The sequence below is a fragment of the Pocillopora damicornis genome, chromosome 11 (assembly GCF_964200805.1).
Source record: "Pocillopora damicornis chromosome 11, jaPocDami1.2, whole genome shotgun sequence".
Lineage (NCBI taxonomy): Eukaryota > Metazoa > Cnidaria > Anthozoa > Scleractinia > Pocilloporidae > Pocillopora > Pocillopora damicornis.
This window is the reverse complement of record NC_142680.1, coordinates 5281412-5305672: the sequence shown is the minus strand read 5'-3', so window position 1 is coordinate 5305672 and position 24261 is coordinate 5281412. Positions and strand designations below refer to the sequence as shown.

At 38.6% G+C, this 24261-nt stretch overlaps 1 protein-coding gene across 2 annotated transcripts; it reads left to right on the top strand.

The window, feature by feature from the left end:
• Nucleotides 1-460: 460 nt before the first annotated feature.
• On the top strand, nucleotides 461-23545 carry LOC113671709 (uncharacterized). 2 transcript variants are annotated; one of them, XM_089186901.1, is made up of 21 exons: nucleotides 461-632; nucleotides 8488-8608; nucleotides 9001-9187; nucleotides 9319-9475; nucleotides 10407-10591; nucleotides 11047-11193; nucleotides 11654-11807; nucleotides 13692-13985; nucleotides 14265-14558; nucleotides 15238-15519; nucleotides 15694-15746; nucleotides 15939-16180; nucleotides 16348-16864; nucleotides 17077-17122; nucleotides 17628-17722; nucleotides 18184-18311; nucleotides 18868-19136; nucleotides 19737-19803; nucleotides 20591-21071; nucleotides 21465-22113; nucleotides 22674-23545. In XM_089186901.1, exons 1-21 carry the CDS (start codon nucleotides 566-568, stop codon nucleotides 22817-22819), a joined length of 4581 nt encoding a protein of 1526 aa, XP_089043027.1. In that variant the 5' UTR covers nucleotides 461-565; the 3' UTR covers nucleotides 22820-23545. The 2 variants fall into 2 exon arrangements, with proteins under 2 accessions (XP_089043027.1, XP_089043026.1); XM_089186900.1 differs by lacking the exon at nucleotides 461-632 and adding an exon at nucleotides 7118-7314.
• Nucleotides 23546-24261: the final 716 nt, after the last annotated feature.

The following is a 24261-nucleotide window of genomic DNA, read 5'->3' as shown; positions in this document are numbered from 1 at the left end:
TACTTTGTTCGCTCTCAGATCTGGTACAAAAAATAAAGTAAAAGACATTCATTTTACCTCTGCATCTTTCATTCTTAGCGTATCTTTCCTTATCAATAACAAAAACCGATGTATTTTTATCCATGTTTATATGATTGATGATTTAACCTCTCTGTGCCTATTAATGCAGACAGTCTGGCTTTTTGATAATAGACAGTTTCTTGTTACCGTATCGTCTTGAAAAACGCAAATTCTACAATTTGCTTTTGGGAGAATTATTTTTCACACTCTTTTAACGAAAAATGTTTTCGCAAATGTTTAACCTCTCAGCGCCAAGTGTCGTTAATGTTCATGAATGTTCTGGTTTCCTTGAGATACGTTAATTTCGTTTGCGTTTCGGCCTTAGAGGTCACTTCCAGGCGAAATGTCAATCAAACTGGAGATAAAAAAAACCTATTTGGAGATTGTAACTCAATAGGCTTTTTCTGTGTCTCTTTGTTAGGCGCATGTCTTCACAAGTTGTACAGTGAATAATTGAACGGGACAAACGAGTCGTTATAGACCGTGAGGGCTTTACAAAAGAGTTATGAGGACAAAGTTATTACTTTTGTGGGGATTTCTTGTGATTTCATGGTTCAGAGGCGTTTATGGAGGTGAGTATTTTGAAAGAGCTTTTCCTACCCGTTTTCGTGGCGTTAGACATCGCATACCACAAGATAATACGAAGTTGCTTCGGTATTAGGCGATAGATTGGAAAGATTTTGAAAGGAGGGGCTTTTTAATTCGGTCATTCGAATGATTAGAGATTTGGGGAGTTGCTGAATTACTCATGAGAGCGAAATACAGAAAATGGGAGGTAGAATCGAATGTGAAGATGAAATATTGTAACTGGCACGGCTTCGCTTGGTTTTCGATAATGGCACAGGCTGTTAAGCTCGTGTCTGCCAATATTTGTCTTCTTTATTTAGTGTCTAACTGCTTAACTTCAGTTTTTAACAAAGGAAAATATTGAAGAAGACTAAACATGGAACCTTTCAGAGCCCGAAAAAGCTAAAAATTTGGTATTTTGGTGGAAAGCTTCTACAAGTTTAGCATTCATAGCTCGGTTTTAAATTTCTTTGCATGTTTACATCAATGCCTTTGTTTATCCAACGACTCGACCGAGGGGAGTACTTTTAGATATTTTTTAGCTGAAAAGTACTTTGCATGTGATATTTCTCACTTAGGAAAGGATATCCCAAACATTATTGGTCTTCAGGTTCATGTGCTGCAACATAGCTTAAAAGCGAAAATATTTTCTTATTTCCGACATATGTACATATTCGTCTGAAAGGTCGGTTTAAATTCAACTTTAAGATAAGTGAGCATTCAGTAATTCATTTTTCGATCTTTTGTACATGTGTGACTGAAAATTAAAGCATATTTTCTTGTGGCGTAATTTTTTTCACGCCGTGTATCTGCGCTGTAGTAATCTGTTCAAATATTTGCTTTTTGCTATTAGGAAATTAGCTTTCACTTTTTCGAGCGTTTATTTACTTCGTTCATTGTGCTTAATACAGTGGGTTTTTCCAGTGGGTTAGCTTATTTGTCTAAAATCTTAATAAGTCTTTGCGAAAATCTCGTGAGAAAATGTTGTCTTTCTCGCGCGATGGAATACGGGAAAATTTGACTCGTTGTTATTATCAACAGAACTATCGTTATTGCTAGCTTGCTAAGGCCAGCTGTAAAACAGAATGTTTTGAAACTTGCTCTTGATTAGATGTTGAAACTTCGTTTCTGCGAATTTTTGTGAAATTGTTTCACAAATTTCGCTCTGCGCTTTGTCCATTTTTATTTGTGTGGGATGCTGGTGTTGTGGAAGGTATTGTTTTTCGCGTTATCTTTTGTTCCTTAAAAATCAAACTTTCCTTCTTGTAATCTAGAAAGAATGGACTTCCTCTTCTTTCGATTCATATAGACGTTATTTTCGACCGTGTTGGAATGGTTTTCAGTTAAACTCAAAAGTGAACTTAGATCGCCGGCCCTCCGCAAGGGAAAACAGAAAATTTAAAACACGGCAAATATGCTTTTATTAGTCACTGTTATTTTAAGTCATTGACCCATTGTCGGCCTTTTTAAATAAAAACACAAAATCTAAGGAGCTTATGAAATTTATTTCGGCTGGAAAACTTGCCGGGATGCTTTGAAATGAAATGCGTAAACAAAACTTTGCGCCCTAGTAGTTTGATATTTCGTTTGGACAAATTTCACATTTTCGAAGGGACCCACCCAGAATAATTGGTATTTTATCAAGAACAAAGCTAAGAGAAAATAGACACCTATTAAAATCCAGAGCAAAATTATCTAATTAGATTTATCGGCTTTGTATGTCTCATTTTGTCTTTCACGTTGTTTTGAATTTATTATTTTACACCGTCTGGTTTTTTGCATTATTTGTTGAAACTGGTTTTGTACAATTTTTTATGTCCCCAAAAAAATGTTTTGATGTTGTTTCTTATGGGTAAGTTATCTGTCTTGGATGCTGCAAAACAAATGCTCGTAGTACTCTTCTAGTAAGCCGTGCAACATCTACATGATTATCTGAAGCAGATGTTTGTCCCATTTGAAACTTTCATGTTGAAAAAAAATTTATTCCAGACACTTGTTACTCTACTGCTATAAATTCATTCTTAAATGCATTGTATATCTGATGAGAAATTATTCATACCTTTTGTGAAATTTTTTTACCCCAAATGGCAACTTAGAGAGTACCCTTAATGATGACATGACAGTCTTGTTATTTAGTAAAGGGAAGCTCTCAATTTTCCATAGCATACAAAATATAGGAAATGTGCTTGAAAACATTGAACCAGTGTTTGGCACCCAGCCAGGTGCTGTTGAAAAAAAGTGGTATGCTTCACAAACTATTACACAAGAAATGATTTTTAGAGGAAAGGTTGTCACAGCCGCACACACTTGAATTATGTATGAAGTTTTTGTTTTGGGCTGGGGGGGTTCATTTTACCTTCATTATTTTTTGTAATTAACTGTGACATTTAAATTATTTTGCTCCCAATTTCCTGTCTTTTCCTTGGCTCCTTCTCATGTTCTGATGACAAAATGTACTACTGTGAAAAACGAATGGGAACATAGTAAATAGGACCAAGCCTTGGAAGAGTATAGAACAAAACATTCTATATAGTTTTATCTTTCATTGTTTTTGTACAAGATGTTTCATTTCCCATTTCCCTCCATCTCATCTAATGGGTTGGTCAGTTGGTGAAATCAGTGACACTGTGGTGCCCTTGTCAATATGCAGTGCAGAATAAGATAAGAATGTAAAGTAGTTATACTAAAAGCCAATGATCCAGTAATTCCAAGAAACAGAAACAAGCTTTCACCCTCACAAGTCCTCTTTTATTGATCTCCCATACTTAACAATCATTGCACCATCTTTGATAAGATGCATGCTCTCCTTAGAAAGCTGTGCTAATGCCTAAAAATTTACATGTGAAATCTCCACAACTATTTTTTCCTAAGCTATACATATCCATAATTAAAAAAAGGAAAGGAAACAAAAAGAAATGTAGGAATTCTCCAATAGATTGTGAGTTCTGGAAAAGTTTGGATATGCATGATCCCTATGCTCATTGTTTTCTTAACCAGAGTGCTTCCAATATGATATACAGGCTAGACGATTAAGTATAAAGGCTTTTATCTAAGACAAAATCTTATGCACCTGCGCCTTAAAAAGTATAGAAAGTGTCACATTTTTAAAATATTAAAATGTACCTGTTCTGATAGTGTATCTGGCATATATATATATATATATATATATCTATATATTATAAGAGGAAAAAAGGACGCAACTACATTTCCTGACAAGCCTGTTTCATGAATCGCTTCACTCTTCAGGGGTTTAACGTTAAACTCCTGAAGAGTGAAGCGATTCACGAAACAGGCTTGTCGGGAAATGTAGTTGCGTCCTTTTTTCCTCTTATAATATTTATTCTGCTCTGCTTCAACGTATTGAGCACTGTTCCACGCGAAAATCGACTTGCAGACTTCCTATATATATATATATATATATCTATATATATATATCTATATATATATAAATATATACAGAACTGTCTGACAAGCGAAGGTTCTGTCTGACGAGTGCTTAGGTGCAAAACTCAGAGTCACAGAGAATCAATGCGTCCTCTTTGATTCTTTCACTTATATATGCTCAGCTCTGCTACTACAGCATTGAGCACTTTTTGCCAAGGTAGACTCTACCCCCACATTTATATATATATATGTTTACTCTTGCAAAAAAGTAGGTCTTCATGACTATGGGAATTGAGACACTACATGGAGATGATGTTATGTACTCAGCAAAATATTTCACTCTTAATTTGTCAATGACAAATGCATGAATGGCTTATAGAATGCAAGACAAGTTTTCAGTATAGCTATCATGAAACTTATCAATTTCTAAGATGCCATGAAGAAACATTTAGCTAGGTTTATGTTAGAATTATTGTATACAGTCGGACCTGTTTTTGTTTTTAAGGTTCATGTTTATATGTACTTACTTAACAAAATATCAAGAACTCTTCCCTGAAAGCTCTTTAGTTAGTAAATCAAAATTATCTTAAAAGCACAATTCTCCCATTTCCTTGAAAACCCTTGAAACTTCTAGATATATAAATTTTAAACAATGATCACTTTCCTTCATTGTTTGACTAAGAAATACAAGGTGAAATTTCTACAAATGGTTTTTCCTGTAGCAGCATGTGCTCTAACTTACTCATATCCCAAACAGTGCTGGAAACAAAGTGAACACAATGATAAGGTACAGCTTCTACCATATCTTGGCTTTGTAAAGCAGTGGTTAACATCTAACCACCTTCAATAATGTGCCAAAGTATTTACATTAGCCAATCAGAGCAATCGAAAAATACTAACAATTAGCCAATCAGAACTCAAAGTGAAAGCTAGTAAAGTTTCTGCAGCGCGGGAAAACGCGATTGGTTTTGGTTTTGCATCTGATCGACTAAAAGGGTGGTGTAAGATTTCTAGGCCATTGAAGTCCCAGATTACTTTGAACACTCAATTTAAAAGTGTTCTAACGAATTTATGTTGCTATTATTTGAGTCGTTTTTATCATCACAGAGAACTGCGTTTAGAGTAAAACCTTGAAATAATCGTTTGGTAGTTTAGAAAAACACCAAAGAGGTGATTAAAAAAACTAAAAAGGAAGGAAGATGGGTTAGGATAGTGAAGATAAGCACGGATTATAAATGACTAAAGAATACTAGTTTAATAAGATAGAAAAACACTTTAGAGACGATAATAGACTCAGAGGGAACGAGGATGGCTTAGAATTGAGGAGATTGACGCGGATTGTAATTTTCTACAAAATATGAGTTCAGTGAGATAGAAAAACACTTTAGAGACGATAAGAGTTCAAGAAGGAACGAGAATGGCTCAGAATTTGAGGAGATTGACACAGATTGTAATTTTCTTAAAAAATATTAGTTCAGTGGGATAGAAAAACACCTTACAGACGATAATAGACCCAGAAGGAACGAGGATGGCTCAGAATTTGAGAGGATTGACACAAATTGTTAAAAAATTAAAAAATTAAACCAGTGAGTTAGAAAAACACTTTAGAGACGATAATAGACCCAGAAGGAACGACGATGGCTTTTGACTTGAGAAGATTGACACGAATTGTAATTTTCTTAAAAATATGAGTTCAGTAAGATTGAAAAACATCTTAGAGACGATAATAGACCCAGAAGGAACGAGAATGGCATAGAATTTGAGAAGATTGACACGGATTGTAATTTTCTAAAAAACATGAGTGGTAGAAAAACACAGATGAGATAATAGACCAATAAGGAACAAAGATGGAGAATATTTACAGTGATTGTAAATGACGAGGTGAAATTTTTCAGGCCAAGCTCTGAATGATAGACCGACCGTTATTTTGCTTATTGTCTGTTCTGTGTCTTATTTTCTTTAACTGAGTGTAGCCTTTTATTTTTGTACTAAATTATTGTTAGAAATGAGTTATAGACTAGAGGGAAATCACAAAAATCTACCATTTGCCTTAGCCTTTACGCTTATAAACCTATGTAACTGTTGTATGAGTCCTAGTGTCAACTTGAGTAGATTAGTAGCACTGAATGAGGTCTCGCCTTCATCATTGTGTGGGGAGAAGGAATCTTTGACAACATGGCAGAAATGACACTAGTTACGTGTGTGACTCACATCACGAGAGGCCGTGTTGTTCGTTCAAGTTTCTAAAGGCGAGGAACACCTAAACAAATATGTCCGCGAGTTTGTGAACCAGCATCTTACAACCTAACCCAGAAACGCTGGGGAGTTTTTGTCACTTTTTCTACTCAAAAGTATCACTTAGCCATATTTATTTGGATCATCTAATTCAGAGAAATATTTGCTGTGTAATGGTTTTGACGTAGAAGGAGAGAATTTTTAAATTTAGGAACAACATCCTGGTGCCTTCAGGATCTACGTGTGTGACATCTGTCATAATGTCATAATGTTTGTTGTACTTTTGGAAATTCAGTGTAGTAGGAGAGATGTAAGCAAACATTCCAGTGATGTCATTGTTCCTCGTGTCTGTTGAGTCACGTATAGTACTCAACAACAAGAACCCGGACCATTTTCTAAGTTCATCGATAGAGGAAATTATGGAGTGTCTCCCTTATTAACGATAAATTGGTTAAGGAGAGTTGTTCGTTATTAGCGCGCGGATGCTAATGTTAAAATCTCGCTAAAACCACCGGATAAGCTGACCTAAGGGATACTGTTGATAGTCACCAAGTCTGAACAAGCGGAAGGATTTATTTGTTGAAGATTAGTCAAAACAAGCCATCGAAATGACATCTGGGAAAAGTGTTGCATTCTTCTGATAACTGAACAATAATGTCATCAGTTCGCTTTGATACTCGCAATTTTCGATTTTGTCCTCCCGAGCAAGCTTTGCTTTCTTTAACGAGAAATATTTTATGATTTTATTACACTGGTCAAAAGTTTTGATCTAATTTCGCTTATTTATTTGACAGGGCCTTCCTAAAATTGTGTCGTTGTTTCATTCAAACCGAAATTACCATTTCAATGAGTGGCGTAGCATTATCACACCCAATGTTTGTATTTTCCGGCGAAAGATTATTAAAATTAAATTTCGTTTCTGCGCTTCGACAAAAGAACGCGCAGATATGTGATTTGAATAGGCGGCTTGGATTATGGCAGAACAAAGAAAAATGAACGCTTTTTCTCGTATTCACGCCACATTTCGTATTGGGGCATTGGTGATTTTGTTCCACTTCACTCAGTTAGGTACGTTTCATATGCTAGTCTTCATTTGTTACTTCTAGAAGCGCTCGATACTTGTTAGTTCTACATGTGCGCCGAGGAACATCACCTCATCATTAAATATGGTCAATTTGTATTAGTTTTTGAGTGAAATCCTGATGATTTTGTGGAATTAAGGGGCCAAATTTTGAGGTTGCTTTTAAATTTCTGATTTGTGTGAAAAAGTAAAAGATCACGGGATGATTTCAGGGTTTTCGTGTAAAGCCTTATACAGACCGCCTACTCAAGTTTGCTGTTTTTGTACCACTCTGATGGAGTATTCAATTCGCTCATGAAAATCACAGCTTTAAACTATCAGAGCTTAAGTTTTTATTGTTTTTGTTACATTAAGATCGTTAAGTAAGGTAGCAAGGATTTCGCTAGTCTCGCTAAAGCCAATTTATTTTCGGACATTGTTTCGAGGTGATTGCGATGTCGTGTATTTACACACATGTGGGTTCGGTCTTTAACGCAGGACGTAGTTTTTTAAAGCAGGTAATTTAGTGTTGACAACTGATTTGAAAACGTAAATTGGCCACCGTATCGAGTTAAAAGGCTGACGTTTCGAGCGTTAGCCCTTCGTCGCACTGACGTTTAGAGCGTTAGCCCTTCGTCAGAGCGACGTTAGCCGTTTATCTCTTTATGGTGGCCAATGTACTTTTTCAACTCAGTTGTTAACTCTAAATTACCTGCTATACTCTCCCACCGACGCAGCACCACAGTTTCTTTAGAAACTTTACCCCCTTTATTCTTAGTTTTTTGAAAGTCGTTTGTCCTTGCACTGCCTTTGCGTAATCTCCTAGCAGTGACCAAAAATGACTCTCTCCCTCAGATATCGATACATTTTCAAGCAGAAAGTTGGGAGAAAAAGTGAAAAGATCGGTAAAGATTTAATTGGTTAATTTAGTACGAAATTCTCTGAGCTAGATGTACAAGAAATGTATACGATCAGCGCAGAGAAGTGCTAGTTAGGTCCTAGGGGTAATAGGGATAATTTGCGTCGTGATGTCGTGAATCAGGGTTGATTTACAGTGGGATTATTCAAAGCTTAAAATTCGGATGGTTGGAAAGAACGGATGGAGTGACACTGTCCATTGATTCATCCATGTATCAGATGTATTGTTATGTTGATTTTTTTTTTTAATTTTGGTGTTCAAGGGTGCTACTCAGCTCTTGGAATGGAGTCTGTTCAAGGCAAGGTGAAAATCAAAGACGAACAGATCACTGCTTCTTCTTACAGAACATCCGATTCAATGCCGGCAGAAGCTAGGCTCTATGGGTAAGTGTTCACTTTTTTCTTGTTTTAGTTAAAATACGAGTTCTTTTCAATGGTTGTCATGTCAGTACCAATAACAGTAACAAGTAAGGTAGGTTCTCCCCACCAAATCGCCCCTGAATCAAACATGTAAGTCACGAAAATAAAGAAAATAATCACCCAATGAGATACGAATCTGAAAGCAATCACGACTTGGTCGCTGGCGTTTTCCCGCGCTTTAGGCTGATTGGTCGGTTTTACTCTAAGTTCCCATTGGCTCTTAAAGGTATTTCCCTTTCTTTTGATTGGTCATTGTGATTACTTTGGTTTTGGTTTTACGACACTCAGTCGAAATGCGCTCTATAGCAAAGAATGTAGCCCTTATTGAAGTTACATATTTTCATTTTGCTTACCAGTGTTGGTGGTTGGTGTCCAAAAGATACAGATCACAGTCCGTATATTCAAATAGATCTTCTTACGCCCCACACCATCACAAAAGTGGTTACTGAGGGCGGCTATGGTAACTACGTTGAAAAATTCAAATTGACATTCAGCTATGACAACACAAAGTGGTTCGATTACACAGTCCATGGCAAGGTTACGGTGAGTTATCTTCATCTGAATATTGCTAAGTTTGACACTGAATTCTCCAAATAAATGTAAAAGAAATGTGTGACAGACTGTAGGGAGAATTTATGTTAAGATATTGACTGTACCATATAATTTTGTTTTAGGAATTTGAGGGTAATAGAAACGCGTATATTCCCAAGGAAAATAATTTGACACAGCCGCTGACTGCTCGTCTGATTCGGTTACACCCGATATTGGGTAAAAGAAAAGACACGGAGCCTTGTCTCAAGCTGGAGCTGTATGGATGTGAACCTAGAGAAGGTTGGTGTTCACCTTAAACGTGCTCTATGTTAATCCATTACACCCTAACATCAGTATGCATATTCTCCATACTGTTCTTTATACATTTCCTAAGGTGCCGACAAGGAGAATTTGTTTACTGATCAAAAGCTTCTTTTGTTGGTGATCATTTCTTTTATTCTCCTGACCTTCATGTGTGATTCAGGGGTGATACTGTCGGGAGAAATTAGATGCCAGTCACTCTTAGGGTTTAAGGGGTTGCAGTAAGCGGAGGTCCATACCTAAGTATGTTAGTAACAACTTCATTATGACTGTCGACCTAGAGAAGGTTAGTGCGCAGTATGAACGCTCCTTTTATTAAGTGGAGCCACACAACTGTGTAAGTAACGACTTCGTTGTGGTTGTCAACCTAGTGAAAGTTAATTTACACTATGGAAACTCTCTATTTTAGCGGAGCCACACAATTAAGTATTGTTACAATTTTGAGCATTCGAATTTTGCGGCGGTTATTTGTGGGCTGGTGAGTTTTGTGTTTTAAACAAATTGTGCGGTTTGAAAGCCAGTTAGGTAGTGGCGAGCATTTTAATCTAACCACGCTAAGTGAATTGAACAGGCATGCGCGGGTTTCTTCTCGCATGCGCGTGTGACTCGCGTTCTTGCCGCGCGTCTGCCTCGTAGCCAGGCAGCGTCGTTAATGATCCCCAGAAGTACACGAGTTCGTTAACGGATTACTATTTTCCTCGAACTTACTTTTATCTAAGAAATGTAACGACATGCGTCTTCGGGTGACGTAGCGAGCTCTTCAATCCAAAAGAACCGCGCTTATCTCATTTGGAGCATTACCCTTTCTGTTTCCACCAAAAGTTCAAATCCACTTGCGGAACTCAAGGGGAACACTTTGTCATAGTAGGCTCATGAAAATATTAAGACTCTTTCTTCATCACAACAACAGATTGTAAAACGCCAGTTGGTCTTGAGGATCGAAGAATCACCAACCGACAGATTTCTGCATCCTCCCATTGGAACAACCATTATGCCTTCAACGCTCGGCTGAACAATAAGGCAGGGAACCACGACGGCCAATATAACTGGGGCGGGTGGTGCACCGATCAAGAGGATAAGAACCAGTATTTACAGGTTAGTGCTTGGCTACTTTGCAGCTTGATATACAACAAACCTCTGTATAATGGAGAAGGTCTCGATGTTCCGAATCCCCGTTAAGCAATGACCAGCCATCTCACGACCTTTGTAGCGAGGATTTCAGTGTAACAAGCCCTGTGAAACGAGGGTTCAGGCATAAGAAACCCCTTTGTACCCGAATTCTTTTTTCCCAAGAACCTAAACCCCAAATTCGAAAAAAGTTCTCTCAACATTAGCGAAGGATTGTAAAAATTTTTAAAAATGGAAGGTTTAGTAAGCTCTTGCATCCTGGACTGGCGGATGCTTTTTTCTCCTTTTCTTTCGAATTTACACCTTAATCTCAAGCATCAATAGATCTTTATCAAGCTCTTTTTAGAAGAGGGTGCTACCACTGAACTTGTGTGCCTTCATGATAACTATACTTACTAGTATTTGTGCTCTACGTAACTCAGGTCGATCTGGGTCGGGTGCGGTCTGTGTCTGGCGTAGCAACTCAGGGCTACCAGTGGGAAAATTTTGTATCGAAGTATCACTTGAATTACAGTACGGATGGGCTTACGTGGCGTTCCTTCAGAGAGAGGGGAGAAACTAGAAGCAAGGTATGAGCAAATACAAAAAAAAGGGATTAAACTATGGGGCAGAACTGCATTGCGAGTCCAAACTGTTGTGCCTGAATGGAATGATTACCCATCAGGGGCTACCAGTGCGTCTCAGGTTCTCATAAAGTTTGTTAACTCTTGAGCTCCTAAATGTGTTTAACATGTAACTTCTCTAAAATATCCATACATTCACCAAACAGTTATTGAGAATAATCACTTATCAGGTGGAAGTTGTCAACTCGATCTGATACCTAATTCCGGGTTACTAATTCACGTGGAACTGTGTAGCAGCTAGCGAGAATAATTAACAATCAGAATTTGGGAGTTAAATGGCTATTATGTATTCATTGAAAGGTCATCACAATATTTGTTTTTCTCTCGGAATCCGGAAGAGCAGTTCTACTTTATTTGTCTTTAAAAATAAATAGGTTTGCCAAGCTTTTATTTCTCCTTTCATCAGGTTTTCCAAGGCAACTTTGACAACGACACTGTGATAAAGAGGCGCCTTTCTCACAGAATATTTGCTCGTTACATCCGCTTCAATCCTTTAGCTTGGAACGCAGGGGGCTTTATCTGTTTGCGGGTGGAGATTTACGAGTGTCTTCCAACTAAAGGTACAGATAGATTCGTGGACGCGTATTAATGGGGTCAACGCATTAACTGATAGCAGAATCATGCGAGGGTGTTCTTAAATTTAGTTTTTATGTTCACGACTGTGATAGATTTTCAGTTTGTAAGTCTTTGATTTAGTTTTTTCGCTTGGCTGATTACAAATTGTCTGACTGAAAAATGATATACCATGAAAATGCCTAAGTTATTTTGCTTTGTTGAATTCAGATCAAATCCTTTACGCCATCGAGTGGTAGATTTGTTCAAGCTAGTGTCATTTTTAAACTCGGCTTGGTGCTAAGAACTGAGGCGTGGTTCGATTAATGTGCTTTTATGTTCAGTTAGAGCGCATTTCGATTGAGTGTCGTTACAACGAGTGGAAGTAATTTCTGTAGGCTTCAGAATAAGGGAAATATCATAAGGAAGAGAAGAAAGAGGAAGAAAGTAAAAAAAGAGGCAAACAACGTAAAGCGCGGGAAAACGCGTGTGACCAAGTCGCAGTTGGTTTGACTTTGAATCTGATTGGTTGAGAGGATAGCGGGGAGCTTTCGGAACCAATCAGATGACAAAGTAAATTGTGACCAATGCAGTCTCAGATTACTTACGACACTCATTGAAAATCGCTGTACAAGAAAATGAAGTTAATCTTTAACGATTGCAGCTGAAGAGGAGGCCAAGACGCAAATTACAGTTTAGTTTCTCCGCTTGATGCTTACTAAATATAGTTCCCTTTTCTCGAACTAAACACAACGAGTTTTTAATTGCTATATGCTAAGAGCCCTTCATCATTCTTGAATTAGTTGTGTGACATTGGAAGCACTGATTTAAAAACTTGTACTAGTGAACGCAATTTATAATAAAGAGTTTTATTATCCAACTCGACTCATTATAATGAGCTTAGACGGTGGAAAATATCTTCTACTAACTAAAGAAAACAACTATTGAAAGATTTTATTTCTGGTTTTTTTTTAGTCGTAATTATTGTAGGATGCGAAGTGCGGTTTTAAATCCAGATAGAGAAAACGTTGGATAGTGAATCTCGTAAAAAGCTTTCGAGTGTGTCAGTCTTAACATTGTGATTTTTAGGCTAAAAATAGGAGGGATGTTGTTCATGACTAAAACGTAATTAGATCTTTGACCCTTTTCCTGTCTTCTGATTTCTTACCTTTTTCCTCTTTGTATGCATGGGATGAGTTTCCTGTTTCAGCTTGTAGAATAGCCACATAAAGATTTGTGAGCGCGCCAAGGGAGATTAATAACATATTTTGGTCACTAAAATTATCACCATGTCTGCCTTTAATTTCACTCCTGTGAGCTTTGACGTTAACCTTTTAACTCCCAGAAGTAATTGATATGTAACTTCTCCCCATAATATCCATACATTGTCCAGCAAACAGGTAATGAGAATACTCAAACTTATCACGTAGATGTTGTTATCTTGATCTGACACCAAATTCTCATAAGTGATTTACAAGGAAATGTGTTACTGTTAGAGAGAGAATTATCAATTAGATCGCGGGTATCAATACTGGTATACTCTTTAACTCCCTTTTAACTCCCATCTAGTTGGTGTACATTTTCATTTATTTATGCAATGTAATTTTTTCACACAATTTGGCTGATTGTTATGTAGTCTCGTCCCATAATTGGGTGACAATTATTGCAACTGCTATGAGAAGTTTCGTGTCCATCTCCTCTGGTAGTCATTGATAGCAATCAATTTCCCAACAACCGTTGATGAAACGGTTATGATACACGAGTCTAATTGCTGACACCTCTGTGGTTTTAACCTAAAAATACAATTATTAATTCAGGTTACAAATCCGCTTTCCATCTGCCACGCCTTGTGCGATAAATCTTATACTGGTCACGTTTTTTTTTTCATCTAGGGAGCGTACCGGTAGTTGATCCGCCAAGTGAGACTGTGGAACTGAATCGCACCAGTTCTGTCAATCTGACGTGCCTGGTTTCGGGTCAGCCTGGTGCTGACATGGAATGGTATCGAAACGGACTTGTGATCCCCTCCCCACCCCCTGCTGCAGTCTTAAGGAATGGAAGTGTGAAGAGCGTGTTGATGTTATCACGTGTTAAGTACAAAGACCGAGGTTCAGTATTGTCTTGCACGGCCTGGTACCCAGGATTACCAATCAATGCAACGCGGAACATTCATCTTCTTGTCCATGGTATGTGTTTCCGATTTTGCGTTTTTCCTCCTGTAAAATGTAGCCTATTCTTGTAAGTGTGTCATGAGGAATCTGCTTTAATCTTTTCCATCCCAAACGTTTAGTTTATCATTCCCTTTTGGTTAATTACTTCCGCTTTGGTGTTTTTCTTCCTTAGGAAAACATTATTTTCTGGTTTCGCCTGATTATTTTGACTTAACTCCCCTACGTTCGCAAGCCTTTGCGTTGGTGAAGGTGTGTTTACGGACCCTGAACATCGTTTATTTCATTTTTTCCCAGCTCCTCGTCCAGAAGTGGTTATCATGGACGTCCAGTCTAGGACTCTCCGTTTCCGAGTTAAAGATCCCACACCGACAGACACTGCTAAGTACATTGTTCGCTACAGAAAGCGCTCAGTTTACTGGGACTGGGTACAAGTGGAGCTAAACAAGACCACAAGAGGTGACGATACTATGGTCACCTTAGACGGACTGCATCCTTATACCGCGTACATAGTAGAAGTGGCGTCTTACTACAACGACGATGACGAAGGACCATTCAGTATGCCACAGTCTTTTGAGACAAAGGAAGCAGGTGAGGATTACGTTCTCTTTTTTTTTTGCCTGTTTGTTTGTTTACTTGTATTGTGATCATGTCGTCTGGTCGTCCGGACGTGGGTAGCTTTCTGAAGGAGTATTGTTTCACTGTCGATTCTCCTCGACTCTAATGATGGCCTCCACCAAGGTTGTCGAAACGTAAGTCACATTTCGAACAGTTGTCCTTCTTAGGACTACCCTTACCCGGACGATTAGACAATACAATCGAATGTTACCCCCGGATTCAAACCGTTTTTTGGTTCCTCTTTTCACTCGTAAGATTAGATATTTTGGGCTAATGATTAAATCAAGAGACGTCGTTATGAGTGTAATCAATACAGAATGGTTTCATTATCGCGAAACGAACACATTGAACGTGTCGAAACTAAGTTTCTAACAGAATCTATCTAGCCATAGACATTTGGTTCCTTCGAGAAGGCGTGTTCACCTTGATTCAGCGAAATTCCTTATACGTGTTTCCCAAACAATTTGACAGCGGTGGTTTACCTTTTTTATGGAATGCTACTTTCATCCTTCGTCATCCCTGTTCCTGTTTAATTTATTGTCATTCCTCTTCTTTATTTCTTAACTACTTTTACTAAAGTAATATTCTAGAAGTGGTGCTTTTAAACTCTCTCTTAACACGTTTGCTTATTTCCCGTTCCTTTCGTCTCCAGCTCCTAGCGGTCCACCTCGTGATGTTGTCATCATACCACGTGGCAAAAACGACATAAGAGTGTCATGGTTCATCCCCAGTGCTGAGAACAGTAATGGAAAAATCACCAAATATGAAGTTATCTTATACAAACCCAACGGGGAGGTGTACACTTTCATAAGCAAAGAGAAGCTTTCAAAGGACATAAGGGGCCTGGTAATTAATCAGAAGTACTACATTGGCGTGCGTGCCTTTACAAGAGTTGGGCCTGGACCTTATAGCAAAAATATTACCTACTCAATAGGTATGAAATAGAGAGGAAAGTTGTCAACTTCACTATCTAGATCTGAATATCAACTCTCTCAACTCTACCAAGCAGTTGTCATGATCTTAGCCTTGAGAATTTGGTGTTTGATTAGTTGCTTTGTGGTTTGGTTCTTGTCCCAAATGATCATTTGCTTGTTTTAATTTTTTACAGAGAAAAGCAGCGTAGGTTCTCAAATAACACGCGCATTGGAGAAACTGAACAAAGTGAGTGGTTCTGTTTAGCTCAAAGAAAACCTTTTTCGACTTTTTCTTCTTAGGCTTTTTATGCAATTCATAATCTTTCTTCGGGAAGAACCCCTACTCGGTGGTTGACGGAGTTTAATTTTTTCCAGTGCACGAAACAGCACAAATATGGCGTAATTATTGTTATAAGCTATTCATCTATCTATCTTTCAGGTTCCAGTCACTGACGCCAACGCAGTTAAAGTTATGAAGGAAGTCAAAAATATTACAACCAAGTCTTCCGACCTGCAAGAAAAGGACATTTCAATCACAGCAAACATTCTCCAAAATGTTGTTAAGACGAACATGACGTCATCTGAAGTCGGTGATCACGTGTTGGATACCATAAGTCACGTGATGGATGTGGAAACAGACGTGTTGCAGAAAACCCGATATAAGTTCAACACATCTGCTAAGTAAGGGTTCAAAGTTATTTTGATGGAACATTCGAATTGACGGGGGCTTCATTTCCATTTGGACACCCTAAAGTGGTTGTGAGGCAGAGCTTCACGTTGCTCTCTGTATTTGAAATATTTCCTCTTGCTCTAAAAATTTAATCCCTGTAATTTGTTTTCGCTTCCAGATTTGTAAAGCTTCTTGACGAGTACATCGACAAAGGTGGCCAATTTAGCAGAAGTACACGCAATCTTGCTGTTCACGAGCAACTCATTAAAGGAGCCAGTAATGGGGTCAGCTTGTCAGTCCAAACTACCCAGAACAGTATTGCGTTTAACGCAAGCGCAAACTCTTCTCGCGGAGAGAACGCGGAAATCGAAGCTAGTGTGACTGTACCCAATTCCGCTCTGAAGACAGAAGAAAATGCGACTCTGATTGTGGTGTACTATCGCACAAGCAAATTATTTGCCCCCAGATATTCCCCTGAATATCGCAAGACGGAGGAGTGCGAGGATGGTTTCACTGCCGAGAAGGTGTCCAAATTCCAGCGGGAAACTGCAGCGCGGTCACGTTATACCATGGAAAACGTCACTGGAGATGTTATCACAGAGAGTAGCCCGGTGTTGGCTGCGAGTTTGAGGAAAAAGCACGTGTTCAACCTGACCAAGCCCGTCGTTATTAAGTTTAAAATGCCTCACGAACAGGTAAAAATTTGTTGAGAATAAGTACAGAATACAATATCATGCAGACAAGTGATGAGAATAAAGAAAAATCTCAATTATAGAATTACTAATAAATCTGATACCAAATTCTCCAAACTAACGTAAAGAGAATCGTTTGACAGACAGTAAGGAGAATTATTAACGAGATCTATTTTACTGAATACCTTACTTACTTTCATCCCTTCTTAAAACAGATTATCGAGAACAGCACCAGATGTGTCTGGTGGGATTTTGAAAGCGGTGAGTGCTGCATACATGTCGTTATTTTAAGTAGCAACTTGTGGCTGAGCGTTAGCTCTCGCTTTCGTAATTTCCTTATTTGTGTCAGGTGTTGAATTTGAGGGGTAAGCTAAATGTTTTCTGTTGGGGTGGGGTGGGAGTTGGGTGATCCCTACACCAGCGTCTGAGTGGCATTTGGAGGTATAGCGTATAATTCATAACATGATTCATATGATGATACAAGGTTATCAGAGTTGGTAACTTTGAAGAACCTTGTATTTTCATGTGAATTAGTCTGTGATATTCCATTTTTTTTTAAACATGATCTTGATCAAAGTATATGAAACTACTCTCTCCGGTTCTCCTACACTGTTCTCAAATTCTTCCTTGGATTGTTCCATGCTTTAGTTTAAATCCTCTTCAGTCACAGTTACTTTTCTTTTTGTAACTGTGTCCATGACTGAGAATTAAACCTGTAAAATTTTACCATATTTACAATAATTTTTTGTCCCGTCTTTTTTCATAGGTGAATGGTCTACTGCCGGCTGTTCACTTCGAGGGATAGTTGATGATACTGTCATTTGCGATTGTAATCACATGACTAACTTTGCAGTCCTAGTGGTGAGTAGCCTTTTATTGCAAATCCCATCTGCCCTTTGGCCTCCCATACAAGGACATTCCCTGCAAGCACACTCCAAGTCACGGATTGGGACACCCCCTTGCAGCAAACACAAAGTCATGAACCCAGCTCCTTAACCCTTTACATCCTAACATCAGTATGCATATTCTCCAATCTGTTCTCTATACGTTTCCTATGGTTCTGGCAAGGAGAATATGTTTAATAATCAAGAGTGTCTTAAATTGGTGATGATTTCCTTTATTCATGTAACCTTAATGTTTGATTCAGGAGTGATACAGTTAGTTAAAATTAGATGCTAGTCACCTTTAAAGTTAAAGGGTTGAAACGTGAGATTCTGAAACCGCTCCTTGGTGGACCTTTCCTAGTCTTAACGTTTGCGCACAGTAGGAGCGACTATCATTCACATTTGAAACATGGAGTCTACGTCATTGTTTATTTGCAGGATGTAGAAGCTCATACTTCGAAGCCTTGCGGCAAACATTCTATGGTGCTGTCGCTGATCAGTTACATCGGCTGTGGATTGTCTATTTTGGGATTGTCGCTGACCATATTTACTTTTGCATTTTTCAGGTAAGAGTTTTGAACTTGTTAATCATTTCTGTCTTAACTCAGACTTGAATTTCTTGATGATTTTCTACTTTGAATCATCCTTTCTATTGGTTTCTTAGCGATGTTGCTAGCTTAGAACGAGAACTTCGGATTTAACCTTAGTGTTCGCAAATTTCAACAAAAGCTTCTGAGCAGTGTTATGCCCGGCAACTTAGTTCTAATATTTTTAGGTCCGTGAGCGAAACCTCTCTGTGGGACAATCTCACTAAAAGCCTCTAACCGTACTTTTCATTACTTTGTATAAGGTGGTGGGGACTTTTAAATCTGGGAATTCTATTTTGTGTGATCATTCAATTGAAAGCAATGTAACACTTGTTTTTGGCGGTGCTGGTAATTCTTTTGCATAATGTGGCTCTGTGTTTGTACTGCGTATAATTGTGTAAGGAAAAGCTTCTGAGAGGTGTTCTCAACCAGCTTCACTCTTTTGATCATACAAGATTGGGGTCTTGACAATTTTTTACACTTGTGTTTAGGAAAATGTTTTCATGATTTTCTTTTTTTCAATCCTCGATCACAGGAAGCTTCGAAAGGATCAAATCGCTGCTAAAATTCTGCTCCATCTGTGTGTCTCGCTTCTGTGTGTGCTAATCGTGTTTGTCGCGGGGGTGGAGAGGGGCGGGATGGCAGAGGACGCCTGCCGGATCGTAGCAGCCCTTATTCATTATTTCTTGTTGGTGGCGTTTCTGTGGATGTTGATCGAGGCGTATTTCATGTACCAAGCATTTGTTAAAGTATTCAGAGACTTTGGGGATTACGTGATATGGAAATGTACGGCGTTGGCTTGGGGTGAGTCAGTTGTACACGTTATCGAAGAAACAGAGTCATAGTTTGTGGTTCTTTTAGAGTACAAACAAGATTTTTAAAGTTTTTTAAAGGCAATCGGAGAATCTTCTCCATCCTCATGTATTCTTTTTCAACTTTTGTTGATTCTCCGCATCCAAGTGTTTTTCTACTCGATTGATTTAACATTTTCGGTCTGCCTCACGTAAGTGAATGCAAACGTTGTTCAAAACGACTAAGAGAATCATAGACAAGAATTTGGTGATAGCGATGCGCAATTTTCAGCCATGGTACACGAAAATGTTTTGGAATGTCACGAAAAAAGTGTTGATGTACTTTTCAATTGTTAGCAGCAAACAACACAAGAAAACTTTTAGTGCTCTCAAGAAGAGACATAACTGTGGAATAACAAGAAAGTTATTTGTATTAACAGTCAAATTTTTTAAAATCAAAGTTTAATCATTACCTCAACCTGGACGCTAGAAGAACCGTGAGGTTTTTTAAGCTAGCCTCTACCCAAGCTCGCCCCTATTCTTACCCTGTTATCAGAACCGTTTCTAATGTAAAGGACGCTTCAGTTAGAGTTATTGTGTCCTCATTTTATAGGTGTGCCTTTCCTCGCGGTTATCGTTACTCTAGGCGTGGATAAAAGTAGCTATGGTGGAGAAAACTAGTAAGTGAAGCAGAGATACTATGAGTGACCAAGACAGAATTTCTCCTTACAATATCTATACAATATCAAGCAAACAAGTGATGAGAATAAAGAAAAATGTCAATTAGGGAATTATTAGTTAATCCAATACCAAATTCTCATATTTAAAATTATAGATAATTGTATGGCAGACAATATGGAGAATTACTAATGAGATCTTTGAAGTAAAAGGGTTAAGAAACTTAGAACCTCGAGTAATTTCAATTCTGGACAAAAAGTTTCGGTTTTGATATCAGTGTGAGGTTACCGTGCTTTATACTGGGACAAGGAAATTTGACCCTCACCATGCCTCCCCTCGCTCATTTCATTTTATGCGAGCCAGTCTCGTTCTCAGACCTAACTTTCCCTTATTGAGGTTGATATGCTGTACAGAGTTTTGGATATTATATCACCGTCTTTATTTAAATACTTTTAGGTAAATTCATGAAGCTTTATTAAGATATATAGATAAGTATTGCTTGTGAAAAATTTTCAAGAAAGAGCATGATTTTTTCCCGTTAAATTTCGATGCGTTGAGTAAGATTTTAAGGATTAAATACTTTACTGAAATGCAAATATTTTGATGTTAACATGCGTGGGAGGGGGAGCTAGGGACTCTGAAATTGACACCTGAAAAGCACGCACTTAATGAGACTGTGTTGGTTATTGAATTGTAAATATTAGACAGATAACGATGGGAAAGTGGGTCTAAATCGGCCATCTTTAAAACACGCACTTAATGAGGTGTTTCGTTTGTTTGTTTTTTCAGCTGTCGTATCGGGGACGTGGCATTCTTTGCTGCTTTCATGACCCCTGTAGTGTTTGTTATTTTCATCAATACCATAACTTTCTTACTGATCATGTATAAACTGGCCACGAGACCCCCGAACGCTGCCGACCCAGACCGAACTAGCGAAGGACTCTTGAAAATCAAAAGAGCATTTGGAATTCTTATCTTAGTTGGTATCACCTGGATGTTTGGGTTCTTTGCTGTTAGGGAAGCCCGTCTTGTGTTCCAGTATCTCTTTGCGATCTTCAACAGTCTCCAAGGCTTTGCTATCTTCATGTTTTATTGCGTGATTCAGAAGAAAGTGCGCGAGTGTTGGTGGGCGCTTCTCACGTGTAATCTGGGAAGTTTAAAGAAGTCGAAGTCAATCTACACAGACTCTTACGATCGTCGGAGGCTGTCATCTGCTAGCAGGGTTCAGCTTGATGCCATGAGGGCCAGGAGTAACACAGCATTGTCCCAAGTGAGTCTTTTTTTCTTTAATTATGAACTTCCTGATACCTTCTGGATTGTTTTATTCAGAGAAACCTCTCGACGCCTCAATCTGTCTTTCGTAATAGTTCCTAGTTCCTAGTTCCTCATCTGTCTCCAACATAGTATCTTTTTGTTCGTCTACGTTTGTAAATGTCCCTCACTCTCAACGTTCCTCTTTTATTGCCGCGGTGACGGCCTCCATGTTATCATCTTTGATACATCCTCTTCTGTTTGTCTTGTACGTGTGAACAATTTGATTACAACCTTGTTACTGATTTAATTGAAGACTGAGAGACAACAAGCCAAGGATCTTAAAGAAGCGAGAGAAAATTATATAACGGAGCCTAAATGTTACCTAATGATGGCTTCGTTTTCATTTTAGATCCTTCAAATGCCATTACGCAAAGTAAGCAGTTTCCCAGAAATAATCGCGCCGAGAGGTTCTGCGAATAACGTAAATTACCATAGCAACATGGTTTACGAAGACGAGCGAACGCAGCTTCCAACTGTAGCCATTCAAACATGCGATTATCAACTGAGCGGAAGTGAAGGAATAGAAGTTGACGAGTCTATGGACAGTCTTTCATCTCGTTCTGCCTCCAGATCACCTAGTCTCCGATCACGCTCGATTATTGTCACGCAATGTGGTGAACCTGTCACGCATTCTCGTGATCCCAGCATTCGTAGTTGCCAGGTTACTGCGAATTCTGAGCATTCGACACCGAAATTTTTCCGGCTACCAGTAAAACGTATCAATAACCAGCGATCAGTGGGAGCTCTGAATTGGTCACGGGAATGTATGCGTCCTAAAGAAACTCTAAAAAGGACTGCTTCACACACTCCTGAGGTTCAGAGACCAGCGAACCCAAGCTCGTCTCTTAGAAGAACTAGGTCTGCCTGTTCATTCGATGACACTCGATTCAGCGCAGATTTTAGTATATGCAGCGATCAGACTTCATGCGAATCACTGAGTTCAGAAGCTCAAACACCCACAGTCAAAAAGTACCTCGGAACACCGTTTGAAAATGTTGGTAAGTTTAAAGTAAAAACTGAAATTTAAATTCACTGTTTTCAATATCGAAAACTCAACGGTTCCTAGTTCATTTCTAAAGTGAGTGAAGATCTTCTTCCTTGCAGCAAAAGCCCTTTAACCCTAAGAGTGACTGGCTTCTAATTTCTCAGCCTAGAGTCAAATTTAAAGAGAGAGAGAGAGAGAGAGAGAGAGAGAGAGAGAGAGAGAGAGAGAGAGAGAGAGAGAGAGAGAGAGAGAGAGAATGCAAAAAGCTCCTGATTGTTAAACAAATTCTCCTTGTCAGTTCTACTAGATAAGTTAAGATGACAGTGTGGAGATGATGAATACTGATGTAAGGGCACAAAGGGTTAAAAACCCACTTAAGCATGGTGTTAGTTCCAGTTCCGGCCTTAATTTAGAGAGCGCCATTAGGACTAGAAAGAATCCCAGAATAGAAGTGTCCAGTAAATGAATGTAACAGATGCACCTTTATTCATATGAGACCCCAGTGCGAAAGAAGGTGGTGTCCAAAAATAGAAGTTCCAATTTATAGTAGACAATCTTCTTTGTCTGTTCCAGGTGCACAAATTATTGGGCCGCTAAGAGGCTCAATAAGAGGAATTGTGGGATATGTTGAAACCACTGTAGAGAATTTCGACCTTCTGATTGACTTGGAGAAGCAAAGGCCATTTTCATCCCCTGAACGATCAATTCACCACTTGTAATACCAGTAATGGAGCTCTACTCTTCTCCATAGACAGCGTCGGGCCGTGCCATTATTGTTACCTTAGGAAACGAGTTTACGATGTTGAGTTTATCGTGTTTAAAGGAAACATAGCTTTTTGTGGAATCATGGTAAAATCTTGGGCACATGACATTCCATAGCACTGCGTGACTATTCATTTGGTGGCTTGGAATCACAAGTAGCTGGTCACGCAACGGTGTTATGAAAACAAAGATGGCGCTTACTAGTTTGATCCTGTTTTAAGGAACGCATAAATAGCCACATGAGAATCTTCTTTGTCAACTGGCATACAATTAATTGACAATTGCCAGGGAGTTGCTTTCGCATTATTGTCATGAAACATTGCAAGATGAACATATGCATATGTTGACAATTTCAAGTTTGGAAATAGTATAAAGAGCGTTTTGCCACCAGATAGGTGCCTCCTCTGTCACGCACCTTTTTTCAAATCGCGTTGAAATTTTAGCTAACGGCTGCTAGCGATAATGGTATATCACTATCACACAGCCTGAATCGGCCAGGGTTATTTTTTTGCGTTTTCTTCTTGATCCAGTGCTCTCTCCGAAAAAAAAAGGCTTCTAAGCCTCGGCTTGTAAATATAAAATTAATGTAAGCTGTACCTGACTCTCCGGCGTTGATTTAAGCTGGGAAGATAGTTGTATTCTCAATTGAAATAATTATTAGGGAATAAAGGAATTACTTGTCACCTTTGCTGCCCTTTTTGCTTTTAAAATGTGTGTTAATATGCAGTCGAGACTAATAGGAGGAACACCAGCAGTAGGCAAACACTAATAGACTACTGGCGCCTGTTATTGGGTAGAACTGTCTGGTCACTGCTCAACACATCCATATCATGATGGTAGAAATAAGTTTAACATATATAAGAGAAACAGTGATGGGGAAAAATTATTATTGTTGATAAGTTCTGTCCTTGAAAGACGCAAATCCCATCGGCCAACGCAGTACACATAGGATCTAACAGAATAGAGAGTCGACTTTTTCCCTGTGACAAATATTTGGCTGAATTTCCGGTGCGGAGTGACTAGCAATTTACGCATGCGCTTTGCCATTTTGAGATCTGTTTAATTGTTTTCTGTCATATTATTCAATACTCGAACGACGATTTCTGAGGCTATTAAATTTTGAAGCTATTTCAGTACAGTTTGCCAATGAAACTCAAATTGGGGCTGTCGGTCTGGATAGTCACCATCAAGCTGATCGATGATATTAAACTTGATTTATTAGGTAAAGACTCGTCACAGTAGGCCACAGCTAAGTCCTTTATGACAAAGAATATACTCAAATGTTAATGTTGTTGTTAGTGTTGACATGGCTATTTCTTCATACAATTACGAATATATCAAATAACGCTTTGGTGGTGCTTTTTGGTCATAAACATGATAAAAGCAAACTGAAAATCTC

Excerpts from the sequence above, each read along its gene's own strand:
- LOC113671709 (XM_089186900.1), top strand. The coding sequence starts at position 7,221 with ATGGCAGAACAAAGAAAAATGAACGCTTTTTCTCGTATTCACGCCACA. Across the intron at positions 10,592-11,046 it reads ATAAGAACCAGTATTTACAG|GTCGATCTGGGTCGGGTGCG; the intron begins GTTAGTGCTTGG and ends TACGTAACTCAG. Across the intron at positions 14,559-15,237 it reads TTTTGAGACAAAGGAAGCAG|CTCCTAGCGGTCCACCTCGT; the intron begins GTGAGGATTACG and ends TTTCGTCTCCAG.